This window comes from Chrysochloris asiatica, unplaced genomic scaffold (assembly GCF_000296735.1).
Source record: "Chrysochloris asiatica unplaced genomic scaffold, ChrAsi1.0 scaffold00057, whole genome shotgun sequence".
Classification (NCBI taxonomy): domain Eukaryota; kingdom Metazoa; phylum Chordata; class Mammalia; order Afrosoricida; family Chrysochloridae; genus Chrysochloris; species Chrysochloris asiatica.
The window spans coordinates 5754190-5769909 of record NW_006408575.1 but is presented as its reverse complement, the minus strand read 5'-3'; the positions used below and the strand labels follow the sequence as shown (position 1 = coordinate 5769909).

The 15720-nt window shown below is 42.4% G+C and overlaps 1 protein-coding gene across 3 annotated transcripts in view; it reads left to right on the top strand.

Moving 5' to 3' along the window:
• Nucleotides 1–15720, top strand: part of GLRA1 (glycine receptor, alpha 1) — a 163479-nt gene that overhangs the window by 109478 nt on the left and 38281 nt on the right. For all 3 annotated transcript variants that reach the window (XM_006863900.1, XM_006863899.1, XM_006863901.1), the window contains 3 exons: nt 1425–1648; nt 5109–5191; nt 6295–6432. In XM_006863900.1, the coding sequence (XP_006863962.1) occupies nt 1425–1648; nt 5109–5191; nt 6295–6432 (445 nt within the window). The remainder of the gene's footprint in view (nt 1–1424; nt 1649–5108; nt 5192–6294; nt 6433–15720) is intronic.

Here is a 15720-nt window from a genome sequence, read left to right as displayed (position 1 = left end):
TATGTCTCTTGTATACAAAGTGATTACACTACCAAGCATATAATGGTACAGTACATACATAATCTGTAATATGTATGTCTTGATTGCTGTTGTTGTTAAGTGCTGTTGAGCTGGTTCTGACCCATCGCGACCCTATGTAGGGTTTCCAAGGAGCAACTGGAGAGCTTGAATCACGGACCTTGCAGTTCAAACCAACTTTGCAGTATTAACCCACAGCTCCACACCAGGACTCCTATGTCTTGATAGTCATAGTAAATGCCTGTTACTGACTTTTATATATGTACTATCTATATATACAGTACTTTCTACCTAAAAAGTTTACTGTAAACAGAGTAATAGGCAGTAGCACCCAAGCTCATGCATCTCGTGTTGTAGCATTATCTTTCTGTTTTATTTTCTTTAAAAAATTCTGCCATGAAGTATGTCATGGCTTTAAATGCAGCAAAACCAGTGCCAGTAACAGCAGCAGAAAGGGACAAAAGAAGAGTGTCACTATGGAAATGACATATAATGTTATAAACATCACAAAGGTGGAAAATCTGTGAATGCTACTGCTCACAATTTAGGCATGTTGCACTGAACAATCATGACAATCGTCAAAAACAATGAAAACACTCTCCAAGCTGTTAAAGGATCACCTCCATTGAAAGCTGCCAGACGAAGTAAAATGTGTTGTCGTTGTTAAGTGCCATCAAGTCAGTTCTGACTCATAGTAACCCTGTATAGTGTTCCCAAGGAGTAGCTGGTGGGTTTGAACCATCGACCTTGCTGTTCAAACCGACCTTTCTGTCCACTGCTAGCCACACCAGGACTTCAACATTTTCACTGTGAGAGGGACCTACATCAGATATGAGGAAAATACTAATAGCGTGATTAAGGAGCAATACAAAAGGAAATCTCTCTCAGCATGTTGACAATCACTTCTAAAGCACAAGCTTGTTTGATATGTTTAAAGAAAACGCGGGACCAGACTACAATATCAGACTACATCTAAATCACAGAACATACCTTGGACATTAAACTGTAACCTGAATCCAGAGTTGAATCACTTCATGGAACATTTAGGGGATTTCTGAGGGCATTTATGAGTCATAAGGTATTTGATTCATGCATGTTGTTGCTAAGTGCTGTGGAGTCAGTTCAAATTCATAACAACCTGTATAGGGTTTACTGGGAGCAGCTGGTGAACCGCCAAGCTTGCTGTTCAAACTGACCTTGTGGCCCAGTGCTTATCCTACAGCGTCAACCCAGAACTACTGCCTCATGTGTAGACCTTATAATCTCACCCACAGGTAAGATGAACCACACTCCATTTAAACATTCTCCAGGAAGGACTTTGGGGAACACTGGTTAAGAGCAACAGAGCCTCCCAGAGTTGACATCTGGCTTAACCCTGCCTCCACCTCCTTGTTTCCTGACTGTAGGACTATAGGGTCAACATCTTCCTGCGGCAGCAGTGGAATGATCCCCGACTAGCATACAACGAATACCCTGATGACTCTTTGGATCTGGACCCATCCATGTTGGATTCCATTTGGAAACCTGATCTGTTCTTCGCCAATGAGAAAGGGGCCCATTTCCATGAGATCACCACAGACAACAAGCTGCTCAGGATCTCCCGGAATGGGAATGTCCTCTATAGCATCAGGTGAGTTCCATACAGTTCCTCATACCTGCATCCTCAATGTGACTGGCCCCACATTCACTGTCTGGGAGCAGACAATGAAAAACAGAGGTAATGGGCCCTGGCAATCCAACACCTTTGCAGAACAGGCAGACCCAGCTCTGTAACTGATACTCAGCAAGTAAGAATTAAATATTATATGAAGTCCTATGAGGAAGTGATTCATTAATAGCCAGAGAAACCAGGGAAGAGTTCCTGGAGAAGATGGGATTTAAATTAGGCCCCTAAGGTCATACAGCACTTCAATAAAGTAAGATGGGAAAAGGATACTTAAAGTTAATGATCAGCAGCAGGAGCCAAGGCAAAAAGACTGGAAAAACACAGCAACCTCAGAAAGTGATGAGCCTGCCTACTAGTTGATGCTAACCTCGGGTTATAAGCCACGGATGGTCTGTCTGCCCCTTCTGTAGACCCTTACTATCCATCCCCCCATACCTTGTATTCTGAGTCTAAGAGGCTGGGACCCCTTTCTCCAGCTGAAAGTGATTAGATGCACGTAGTGATAGAGACAAAGCTTTCACAGTCCCCAGCCACCATCTCTCCCCACCTAGTCCCCAGTCTCCTCTCCTGGGGCATGGGGAAAATGATGAATATACAAGAGGTGGAGAAGTAGCTTACAAAACCACCACCATTACCCATGGCAGACAAGTTGATTCCAACTCATAGCAACCCTACAGGGCAGAGTAGAACCGTCTCCTAGGGTTTTCAAGGCTGTAATCTTCATGGAAGAGGATTGCCACATCCTTCTCCCAAAGACCAGCTAGTGGGTTCAAACCACTGGAATTTCTGTTAGCAGTCAAGTGCTTTAATCATTGTGTCACCAGGGCTCCAACCCCATGGAGTGGCCTTCCACAGGAAATAATAATAACCACCATTCCTTGGGAATTTCCTTACTAACCTGGATACTTTACGTATTTTATTTTTAATCCTCCTAACAACTCATTAAGGAACTCTAGTAGTGCTGTGGGCTAGGAGTTGGGTGCTAACTGCAAGGTTAGCAGTTCAAACACACCAGCAGCTCCACAGGAGAAAGATGAGGCTGTGTGCTTCTGTAAAGATTCACTGTTTTTGGAAAATCTATATAGGATAGCTATGAGTCAGAGTTGACTTGATGACAGTTGGTTTGGTTTGATTTTAACAACCCCATGAAGCAGGTTTTAGTGTGACCCCTTTGCAGATTGTACAAATTAGGACCTGAGAGTTTAAATGTCTTGCCAAAGTTCATACAGCTAGTTAGTAGAAGCATCTAGATTATAATCTGCATTCATGTGGATCTGATGCTCACTCAGTATATAAGATCAGAGGCTGGCATTCAGTACCTAAAACCAAAACCTAACTTTCTGCCATCAAGTCAATTCTGACTCATAACAACCCTACACAGGCTTTCCTAGACTGCAACTTTCTGAAAGCAGATCGAAGCTGACAGCCTCATCTTTCTCCCATGGAGTGGCTGGTGGGTTTGAGCAGTTGATCTTGCAGGATTAACAGTCTTACATCTAACACATAGTGCCACCAGGGCTCCTATTTGATGAATAAATCAATATGCTTGTATTTGAAAGGACTAAGAAAGTCTTGATCCTAAATAGATATAATATCCCTGCCTCTCCACCACTTTCTCAAAATGAATAAGCCTTTTTATTTCTCATCAGGAGATGAGTCTACATGTTCTGGTGAGGACGGGAGGTAGGGGACTATATACAGGTTCTAACAGTCAAGTTTGACTGAGCCCAGAGCCTCACCCAAAGCAGGCTGAGTGAAGGAGGGGCCCTAGAATTCTCAACAGGGAAATGAAAGTGCCAATGAAAGGTGGGCTTGGAGGACCTATATGATGATGTGCCTTCTCACCCTGAAGCCCATCCTCACCCAGACTGGAAGGGTGCTGGGCTCAGGGGGTGGCCATCAAGACCCGACTGGGGTGGGGTGAGGGATGTCACCCTGCTTGGATTTTGCTGCTGCCATGCAAGATTCCCATCTACAGGAAGCTCAGCCTCAGTGTAGCATGAAAGGAGGACAAATCAGCAGAAAGTCATGTTCCCAAGGTCATTCAACTTCAGGAAATTAACCTAGTGTGACAGCTACCCCATTTTGGAGTTTTATCTTCAGAAATTCAACTCCTTTCACATTCTCTCTCCTTCTCACACTCCCTTCTTTTTCCTCCTCTTTCTTTCCCGCTGCCTTCCCTTCCCCCTCTTACATGTGGCTATGTAAAAGGCTGTGAGTTTGGAGGGATGGAGTTCACACAGGTCTGTGTGCCTCCAGAATTAGAGTCTTTAGGCAAAGGGGTGAGTTTTTCAGGACAACAATGCCAGGGGCCAACCAGCAATCACATGAGCCAATCTCTTTGAGACTGAGACTGCAAAGTCCAGGAGTTTGGGTCTTGAAACCTGCTGATCCATCAAGTTGGTGTGTGACCTTAGGCAAGTCCCTTCCTATCCATCTCTGCACCCTAATTTTTCACCTGTCAAATAAGGAAGTTGCCTGATGACCTAAGGTTCTTTGGGCTCTGAGATCCTGAGACTCTGAGACTCTTGTCTCTGTTCCTTGCAGCAGGCACTCAGATATTGGCAAAGACTTTCAAGCTGAAGCTTTGTAGCCTCGTCTGGGCTATAGCCTCAGATTCTGTGAAAAGTACTCTTTCTAGCTTTGAGGCTGCAACCTCTGGAAAGGATTGTTGTTATTGTTGTTGTTAAGTGCCATCAAATTGGTTCCAACCCACAGTGACCCTGTATAGGGTTTCCAAGGAGCGGCTGGTGAGCTTGAACCATCAACTCTGATGATCAAGCCGACTTTGCAGTCCAGAGCATTAACTCATAGAGCTACACCAGGACTGGAAAGGATTAAACAGCATAAATTAAACAAACCTAGGGTACCCACCACTTCCCAACAGATCCCAGCATAAGTCCACAGATGTGAGTCAGCTGTGTATGGTCACCCAGAAGACTGGGGGCTCTTTGAGATAACTTGTAAAGAGCCCAGTGTGGGGGGAAGGCAGCCAGGAAACACAGGCGGTACCTGCTGTCAGTGCCCTTGAGGATGCCTGAGGCCTGGTGCTCCTCAGCATAAAATCTAGGTTCTTCCCCAACCTCAGGACTCCACAGAAATGTGGAGACAGGGGCAGGGTAGAGTTTGGCCTTTAGGCCTTCAGGCAAGTTGCTAAACACAAGTTTCTCAAAGTCAGAAAAACTCCAAAGAAACCCAGAAATTCCACTGCCTCTGCATGGCCTTAGACAACCTGCTTCACTTCTCTGCACTTCCATTTCCATATCTGGAACACAGAAATACACATACATTTATTCAAACTAAATAGTAGTTCCATGACCTCCATTGCCTCCCCTGAACAAATGATTTTCCAGTGGTGATAATAATACAGGCATAGCCTCCCTGGTTTTGGATTCAGCATCATTCAATTCTCTTCTCTTCCCAGAATTACCCTGACACTGGCCTGCCCCATGGACTTGAAGAATTTCCCCATGGATGTCCAGACATGTATCATGCAACTGGAAAGCTGTAAGTTTTCTTTCTCTAGAAAGAACCCAGCTCCCATTTACCCACGAGACAAGGAGAAACTCCCACTCAGTTACTCCTAACTGGAGCCCCCAGGAATTGTTGGAATTGCCTAAAATACTAGATGAGGGGTTTTACTTTTAGAAAATGCATTAGAAATAGAATTCCTCTTACACTGTCAGACTGAGGCCCAAACTGAGGAGTTTGCAGCATTCTCTACAGAGGCGCTCACTGTTCCATGTCCCTGCGAATGTCCTCTCCAGGAATGGAGGAGAAATAACTTGAATAAGTCATGCTCACAGGGATGTTCACCCTAGTGATGGCTGCACAAAAAGTAACACAGGCCAACAAATAGTAAGAGTGCTGTCAGAAGTACAAAGTGCTATATGATCTCTTGGCCAAAGGAATGCTTTCTTTTGGTTGGGAAAGAAAAACACTATTTGAGAAGGAGTTCACCTGTAGACTAGGATTTTAACAGATGGGGTAGCTGACTTCATTGATTACAAACACAAAAACTAATCTGACTAATTTTAAACATGTAATGAAATGGAAGGATATAGAAACTGCTAATGGACTTGAAGGGAAAGCTAAGACAGGAGCCAGAGCAGATTTCAGGCACAGGAACTAAGGGCCATTTCCTCAGAACATGATCCCTGAGGGAATCAGCAATTCTAAACCTTTAGTCACTTCACTCAAGAACCAAAGTCTTGGGGCACAGAGTCTGACTGGAATTGCCATCCCAAACCTTGGTCCTCACTGTCAGTTCCACCAAAATAGCAAGCAGAGGAGTAGCTCCCTGAGGAAAACAAGGGTTCTCATGGATGGTGTGCAGCCAAAATAACAGATTTCGGCTGCATTTGACCATGTGGGTGATGGGTGGGGATAATAGAACACCCCAAAGTGGCATGCTGGAAGAGGTAGAAGGAAAAGTGGCAGGGTTATGGGATAGATGTTAACAGTTAAGCCAGCTTTCATTTCCTTTGGGGAGATGAAAAAGCAAAATGTTCTCATGATTTCCATCAAGTTCTTCTAAAACCTGACCAACCCTGAATGCTTCACATAAGTGCTTCTGAGTAGTGATTGTTCCTCCTCTGATCCCATCCCAGTTGGATACACCATGAATGACCTCATCTTTGAGTGGCAAGAGCAGGGAGCTGTACAAGTAGCAGATGGATTAACCCTGCCCCAGTTTATCCTGAAGGAAGAGAAGGACTTGAGATACTGCACCAAGCATTACAACACAGGTAGGTGCAAGAGGTCACCTCTTGAACTAGGGCCAGAGGTCATTTCAAACATTCATTCAACAGTCCTTATGAAGTACCCCTGATGGGCACATCTCTGTATTACTGTTGCTAAAATAATAGGCTTTGAAACCAAAAATTGTGCCTAATAATTTGTTTCTGTGAATCCTGGGGCAAGTAACTTTAGATTTGTTGTTAAGTGCCATCAAGTCAGTTTGGACTCACAGCAATCCTGTATAGGGATTTTATGGGATGTCTGGTGGGTTTGAATCACCAGTCTTGTGGTTAACAGTCCAGTGCTTATCCTACACCAAGATTAGGCTACACCTAATTATAAGGAAAACTAGTAAATATATTATTGATTCCATATAGCAGTAGTCCCCAAAAAACTGGGGTCCTTATTCCTAAGGCAAAAAAAAACCTACTGCTTTTAAGTCAATTTTGACTCATAACAATCCCATGTGTTACAGAGTAAAATTATTCTATAGGGTTTTCTTGGCTTTAGTCATTACAGAAGCAGATGACCAGGACTTTCTTCTGTGGTACCACTAGGTGGGTTTAAACTGCCAAGCTTCAGGTTAGTCATCCAGTACAAACCATTTTTGCCACCCAGGGAGGATTCATAAGTAAAACTGAAGAACTGATATTTAGAGGCCATCTAAAAGAAGAACTGGTCTTTCTGGTAAAGCAAAAGAACAAAGCAGAGAATGCTCGCATTAGACCTCTGCAAGAGGGAGGTGAGAGGTGACAAAGAAAATTAGTAAATAGCAGTCCACTAGACTGTGAGCTCCAAGAGGAAAGGAAACCAAAACTATTTAGCTCAGCATGGTTATAGCAGAGCACTAGCCTACAGTTTATTAGCAGTGAAAGCAACGAGTTGTATTAAAATATAGCAAGATTCATGACTCAGGAGATACACTAACACCCAGGAAGGAGACTATAGTGTTCCAAGTTTCAACAAAAAAGTGAGGTTTTTATCAGGTAGAGTAAACAAAGGACTACTTGTGCATGGGTATGAGTGAGTGCTGACAAAAAATTACAAGGCAGCTGTTAAACTAAAATCTTTTAGCATTATCATTCCTATTTTTCAACCTCTTGAAACATGCTCATCAAGACATTCTTCTTGGATGAAGCTATGCAAACACTCTTGAACGTTACAGAAGAAAGTCCTGGTGATGTGCTTCTATAATGATTAAAAGCCAAGATAACCCTATGGAACTATTTTATAACACATGGGATTGCTATGAGCCAGAATTGACTCACCTTTTAACAAACAATTCCTCACACAAGTTAAGATCGTGATCCTGGCTTACAAGCAGTTAAACTTTTACAAGAAGCTGAATTATCTCTTCAAAACAGCAGGAATAGAGGTTTCAGACCAAGCTACAATTTGATTCAAAATAGAGTTTAATTTAGATTGAGGCAGCCATTATTGTCATGCTAAGTGCCTTGCTTCTAGGGTTTGCTTACACATTTTCCTTCTTTTGATCAAACTACTGCTATGGGTACATATCACCCACAAAGGAGTTAATCATCTTTTGCAAGGATTTGGCATATTAGCAATGGCTGCTATACTTGAACTAATTTTAAAATCTATAGGTGTTACACAAGGTCAGCAGTTCGAAACTACCAGCACTTCGCGGGAGAAAGATGAGGCATTCTGCTCCCGTAAAGATTTACAGCCTCGGAAACCCTGTGCAGGGTCCCTATGAGTCGGAACCGACTCCACGGTACTTAACAACAACAACAACATAGGTATTAAGCAGAGTGCAACAATTTTAAAGTCTGGCATAAAGAACAAAACACTTGATTTATTGGGTTAAGGTTAAAAGTATTCAATGATTAACAAAGTTACTAAGAAATAATTGCAAAAATGGCTAAAAACAGCCTAAATTATTGAATATCAACTCTTAAAAAACAAAGTCCAAAAATTTCAGCAGCTAGTATGTAATCTTGTTTCATGTTTTTTAGCATCAGCTACTTGCTAGTGATCTTCTGACCCCTAGGGTATTTCCGACTGAGTTTCAAATCTCCATTTTACTCACAAATTCACTAGGTACTTTAGCTTTCTTTAGTTGTGATCATCTAATTCAAGGATTAATTCCTCCTAATTTCACTGCATAAAGGTTAGTTGAAAGAACTAGAGAAGATTTCTTCCAGCAGAGTTCTAAGAAATCTTGTTGTTGGTGCCTTTTCCAAAAAACATAGTCATCTGGCTTAATGAAGTAAAGGAGGAGAACCAGGTTTTTGTTCCTTAAATGCTTCTTTACTTTGTGAAGAATATTTCTTAGAGTATTGCATTAGAGATTGAAAATAATTCAGTTTTTGCTAAGGGTTAGTAGAGGCAATGCAGGAAAAATCCAGTAATTATTTCATAAGGAGTTAGTATATGAGGTACAAAAGGAGGGCTTCTTAAATTTAAAAAGGACTAATAGCTGCACAAGACCTTTTTAAAGTGTTGAAGATCAAAGATGTCAGCTTGAAGATTAAGGTGCGCCTGACCCAAGCCATGGTATTTTCAATAACCTCATATGCATGTGAAAGCTGGACAGTGAATAAGGAAGACTGTAGAAGAATTGATGCTTTTGAGCTATGATGTGTGGAAGGCAATTTCTCTGAGAGGAAAAAGAGGTTAGGGATCGGGTTTTTTTACCTTGTTACTGGGCGCCCCCCCCCCCCGGGGGGGGCGTATTCTGATTTGGAGAATCTGGGGATGCAGGGGGTTGGGGTAGAGAAGGGTGGGGGGACTGAGAAGGGGAACGAGAAAAAGACTTGGAAGTGGGGAACCTGCCATTTTGCCATTTCTTTATAGAAGTTGTCAATGTCTCTGAAAATTTGGAAGCCAAAAGTGCTGTTTTCTGGCCACTGACTAATTACAACCAGGCTATATTGCAAAAATCAATTAATTATTTTTCCGATTGATTTATATGAGATGTAATTTCTTGATTCAGAAGACAGCCTAGAGGGGAGGGGGTGGTTTGCGAAGCCCTAGGTCCCGTTTTTTGGGTGGGTCAAGGAGTCTCTGCCGAAGGTGGTGTCTGCCTTCCCACTGGTGAGATGGGAGACTGCCGGAGGTCCGACTGTGGGACTGGATGGCCTGGAGAGGTTTATGAGCTTCCCTGCGCCCTCTGCCAACGGAGTCGAAGTGATCCTCGGAGGATCAGGGGACGTGGCAGAATCTCCTGGGATCCTCAGGAGAAAGTGCCAGGGGCTGACTTACCTAGACCCAGGAATTTGTGACCGGTGTTGGATGAGGAAAGATTTGGCAGAATGGCCTCTGAGATCTGGAGCCATGTAAAAGAAAAGACCTACTACCTGGAAGTGAGCGATTAGGGAAAGGGACTTTACAAGAGTTTTGAGAACCATCGGGGTGCCCTGGCCTGAAAGGGTCTGTGATCCCTCGTAGTCAGTTGCAGAGGGAGAGAGAGAAAGAGAAAAGAGAGAGGAGAAAAGTGGGCTACTCATATATGAGCAGTCGGAGAAAGTGATCCTAGGTTCAGGAGTTTTGAGAGTCCACTCGGGTGTGTCCCAGTCAGAACCTCACAATCCTCCCAGACTGAATCTACAATCTCTCGCAGTCTGCTGGAGAGAGAAAGAGAGATGGAAAAAAGTGAAGGAGAGCCTGGCTAAATAGCTAGGACAGGTTTGGGAGCGGGTGGAGTTTAGAATGGGCTAGCTGCGTGGAGGATAAGGCCTTTGTGAACTCTTGCCAGAGGGTGGAATTTAGATGGGGCTAACTGGTGGGATCGGGAAATTTAAAATGTAAGGAAAACAGACATTTAAGAGAGTTATGGTGGTTGATATAAAAGGCTTAGAGACAAAGAAGACCTCCGACCACTTTGCGTCCAGTTGGAGGAATTTCTCTAGATCTCTGAGAATTCCATTATATAAGGTGCCGTTTTCATTCTATTGAGGCAGGAGGGAGGGCCAGATGAACAACCAGAGCGTCCCCTGTATTGTTCAAAAGGCAGGCCCTGAGACATAGAAGGAAGGCCTGCTGAGGCCTTATGTCTGGGGTCCGGAGGAGGCATTCTCTAGGTACCTTAGAGAAAACCTCCGGAGGCCAACTTACCTTTTCTGTGGGAACGTCTAGAGAGGAATCAGCCAGTGGTGGATGGTTGGAGCCGCTGGTCTGGAACGTGGTCCTGTGTTCTGCTGGAGCCAAGAGGTTAGGAAGGAGAAAAAGAGAGACAACTGTCTGGGCAGATGACCAAGGTTGTGAACGCTGCAAGTCGATTTAGAGGCTACCGGAGAGTAACCCCGGCCAAGCCTCCTCAATTGGACTTGGTTTGCTCAAAACTCTGAGATGTCTTAGAAGGAAAAGTTAATCTCACGTCTAAGGATTCGCCCGTCTAGTTTCCCACTACTGCCGCTAGATCGTAAGGTGAAGAGAAGAGGGTGTGGGGGAGCAGGGCGAAGGCAACCCAGAATCCACCGCGGAGCTTCGGCTTACTCTCCCGGGCCCCACGTTGGGCATCAAAACGTAAGGAAAAGAAAGCGAAAGACACGAAGGAGAAAGCTTGCCTTCAACAGCAGGCAGGTTTATTGAGAGTAAATCTGGGAGGAGGGTACTCTTACATCACCAAAGGAGACCAAGAGCCAGTCTGTTCTCTTACAGACTGGGGTATTTAAGGCGGTGTGGTCTGGATACAGTTCTGGCGAGTTTACAATGGGCGGGGGTATGGAGATTTTCCTGAAACCTGGAATTACTGGGGGGATGGTTTCCAGGTGTAACAAAGACCCAAGCTTTCTGGAGACCCCATTCAGTGCCATTCGGGGTAGTTGCAATGCCAGTCCGTTGATCAGGGGCAAGGTCCTTCAATTTCTCTGCTATTCATAAGGTTTTCAGTGACTAAATATTCGGATTGTTGTTGTTGCTATGTGCTGTGGAGTCGGTTCCGACCCATAGCAACCCTGTACAGGGTTTCCGAGGGTGTAAATCTTTACGGGAGTAGAAAGCCTCATCTTTCTCCCGCGGAGCGGCTGGTAGTTTCGAACCGCTGACCTTAAGGTTCATAGCCCGATTCGTAACCACAACGCTACCAGATTCGGATAGGGGTATGCAAAAGCTAAATAAGTATAATTTCAGCAATTTGAGTACTATCTATAGTTGATAGGGACTTAGTTATAGCCTGACTTTTTCCATGTCTCAATTTCATCTAAATGAGCTAACTGCTGATATCTTAAAAGCTTTGCTCTGGTGGGTTCAAAAAATACTAGTTATTTCATGGGAATAGTTTTCTATGAAGCTCTGGTAGCATAGTGGTTACAAGCTGGGCTGCTAACCGCAAGGTCAGAAGTTCAAATCTACCAGTGACTCTGCGAGAGAAAGAGATGAGGCTTTCTGCTCCCATAAAAATTTGGAAATCCTACACTATGTGGGTCATTATGAGGTGAAACTGACTCTATGGCACACAACCACCACTAGTTCTCTATAGGTTCATCTAGAGGCCCCTCTATAAACTACTGTGATAAAGAAAAGAGAAACAATAATTTGGGAATCTGTCTGTTGAGAAGTTGGAAAGGTTATTTCCCCTTATTTCTTCAGTTTGGGACACTCCCTAAAGTTGATGCAACTGTATTTTCATTACAGCAACTTCAGAAGGGAGCTATAAGAAAGACATCTAAAAGGTCTGCTAATTATTAAAGTACCATTTTTAATGCTAAGACACCAGAAGAGGTTAAATACCCTCTTTGTTCCCATAACATGGCATAATCATGAATAACTCCAAATAGATATTCTTAATCCATAAACTTCCCCTTAGCAAGTCTACAGGCTCAAGTAAGAACAATAAATTCAACTATTTGGACGTAAGTGGTTTTGGGGAAACAGATGACTTTCAAGAATGCTGGTAGAAGCTGTAACAGTGTAACCATTCTAAGAATGAAAGTCTGCTATGATATAGTTTGGTTATGTGCTGTGGAGTCAGTTCTGACTCATATTGACCCTGTATAAGTTTTCCGAGGCTATAAATCTTTACGGGAGCAAAAAGCTTCATCTTTCTCCTGTGGAACAGCTGAGTTTCGAACTGCTGACTTTGAGGTTCAGAGCCACTACACTCCCAGAGCTCCTTTGATGATTAGGAGTTGGTTTTAAATAAAATCCATCAGTTGTTGTTGTTAGGTGCCATTTAGTGAGTTCTGACTCACAGCAATCCAATGTAAAATGAAACAAAACATTGACCATTCCTGAGTCATCCTCGCATACATTGCTATGTTTGAACCCATTGTTGCAGCCATTATGCCAATCCATCTTGTTGAGGTCCTTCCCCTTTTTCACTGACCCTAGACTTTACCATTGATTAACAATGATCATAGAATACTGATCATATTTATGATGTTAGAGAAGAACATTAAAAGTACCATGGAGTGCCAGAAGAACAAACAAATCTGTGTTGGAAGAAGACCAGCAAGAATGCTGCTTAGAAGCAAGGCAAACAAGACTTCATTCTCATACTTAGAGTATATTATTAGGCGGGACCAGTCCCTGGAGAAGGACATCATGCTTGGTAAAGTGAAGAATCGGTGAAATGAGAAAGTGTCCACAATGAGATGGGTTTGCACAGTGACAGCAGCAGGGGGTTCAAGCATAACAATTGTGAGGCTAGAACACGTCCGAGCAGTGTTTTTGTTCTGTTGTGCATAGTAGGATCTCTATGAGTTGGAAGAGACTCAATAGTGCTTAACAACAACTACTTTACCAAGCAGGATGTCCTTCTCTAGGGACTGCTTCCTCCTGATAACTTGTACAAAGGAGCATTCTGACTGTACTTCTTTGAAGACAAATTTGTTCATTATTTTGGCAATCAATGATATATTCAATATTGTTCTCCAACACCATCATTCAAAAGCATTAATTCTTCTTCCAACTTCCTTGTTCATGGTTTGGGTTAAGCACAGCTTCAAAGTAACATCCTTGCTATTTAACACTTTAAATAGGTCTTTTGCAGCAGATTTGCCCAACACAAAACATCATTTGGTTTCTTGACAACTGTTTCCATGGGCACTGATTGTAAATCCAAGTAAAAGTAAATTTGATATATTCTCCATTTATCATGATGTTGCTTAGTGGTCCAGTTTCAAGGACTTTTCTTTATATTGAGGTGTTGTCCTTACTGAAAGTTTGGTCCTTTAATTTGAACAGTAAGTGCTTCAAGTCCTCTTCACTTTCTGTTATCTGCATATCACAAGTTGTTGATGAATCTTCCTCCATCTTGATGCTGCATTCTTCTTCATACAGTCCAGCTTTTCAGATTATTTGTTCAGCATACAGATTGAAGTATGGTGAAAGTATACAACCCTGATGCACACGTTTCCTAATTTTCAACCACTCAGTGTCCCCTCGTTCTGTTCAGATGACTGACTCTTGGTCTGTGCACAGGTTGCACAAGAGCACAACTGTTTCGGAATTTCCATTAGTCTTAGTTACCTAGTGCTGCTATAAGTGGATGGCTTCAACAACCAGAAATTTGTTCTCTCACAGTTTAGGAGTTTAGAAGTCCAAATTCAGAGTGCCAACTGTGGAGAAACGTCCTTGTCTCCTTTTATAATTTTTAGGCCCAGCATTTCACAATACTTAACAACAACAACAAATTGTTAGAGAGCTCCATGTGTTTGGCAACAACCTGTCCCTGCGTCTAGGAGTTTATTAGTGCAGGGATACTAGCTGTTCAGACATATCTTCCATTCACTTTAGCTTCTGTATGCTAAAGAGCAAGTTTCAAAGTCTCTTCTGATATCCATTTTGGTCTTTTCTGTCTTTCCTGACTTTTTAATCTTTTGCTTTCATCCTCTATGATGTTTTGATGTTAACCCACGATTTTTCCAGTTTTCAGTCATTAATGTCTAATGCAGCAAATCTGCTTTTGAGATGTTCTCTAAATTTAGGTTGGATATACTCAAGGTCTTATTTTGGTTCTCATGGACTTGTTTTAGTTTCTTTCAGCTTCAGCCTAAACTTGGATATTGATGGTCTGTTCCACAGTCTGTCCCTGGTCTTGTTTTGGCTGGTGATATTGAGTTTTCCCACTATCTCTCCCGACAGATGTAATCAATCTGATTCCTGTGTATTCTGCCTGGTGAGATAATGCTTACAGTCATCTTTACATTGTTTAAAAAAGACATTTGCTATGAATAAGTCATTGGTCTTGAAAATTTTTATTATGTGATCTCCAACATCATTTCTATCACCAAGGCCATATTTTTCAGCTACTGATCCTTCCTCTTTGTTTCCAACCTTCACATTCCAATCACCAGTAATTATCAATGCACCTTGATTGCGTAGTTGATCAATTTCACACTGAAGAAATTGGTTTGTTGTTGTTAAATGCTGCCAAGTTGGTTTCAACTTATGGTGACCCTGTATAGGACTTCTGAGGAGCAACTGGTAGGTTTGAACCACTGACCTTGTGATTAGCAATCCAATGCTGATCCTATATGCCACACCAGGAATCCTAAGAAAAAATTGGTAGACTCCTTCAATTATATCATCACTGGTTTTAGTGGTTGGTGTGTAAATTTGAGTAATAGTGATATTAACTGCCCTTCCAATCTTTATGAGTTCCATTTCATTTTTTATAATTTCTAATTTTCCTGGAGTCATATTCATACATTCATTCCATTTTTCAGTTATTAATGGATGTTTGCAGCTGTTTCTCCTTCTTTTGAGTTGTTCCCCACCAACAAATTAAAGTCCTGAATGCTTTCCTCCATTCATGTCATTATGGCCAACTCTACTTTGAGGAGACATCTCTTTGCCAGTCTTATTTGAGTGCCTTCCAACCTATGAAGCTCACTCATCCTTCGGCACTATAGCTGACAGAGTTCCACTGCTATTAATGAGGTTTTTAGTGGTTAAACATTCAGAAATAGTCCATCTCTCTTTCTTCCTCCTCTGTCTTAGTCTTGAAGCTCCAATGAAATCTGTCCATCATGGGTGTCCCTTCTGGTATTTAAAATACTGGTGGCACTACTCTAGCACTACAGCAATACAGAAGCCTCCACAGGACAACAAACTGAGAGAGGAGTAGATATCACGAGGATTACTACTTCTTAAATGCCAAACCACTGAGAATCCAGGCCCAGCCAAGTTGACATTAATCCTTAATTGTCACACCATTCCATGCAATGTTCTCCACAATTTACTGTGATCCACATAGTCAAGTATCTGTGTAGTTAATAAAACACAAGGTAACATCTTTCTGTTACCTTGTGTTTTATTAATTATAATAAAACTTTCTGCTTTCAACCAAGCTCCAGTGATATCCCTTATTTCACATCGTCTTCTGAATC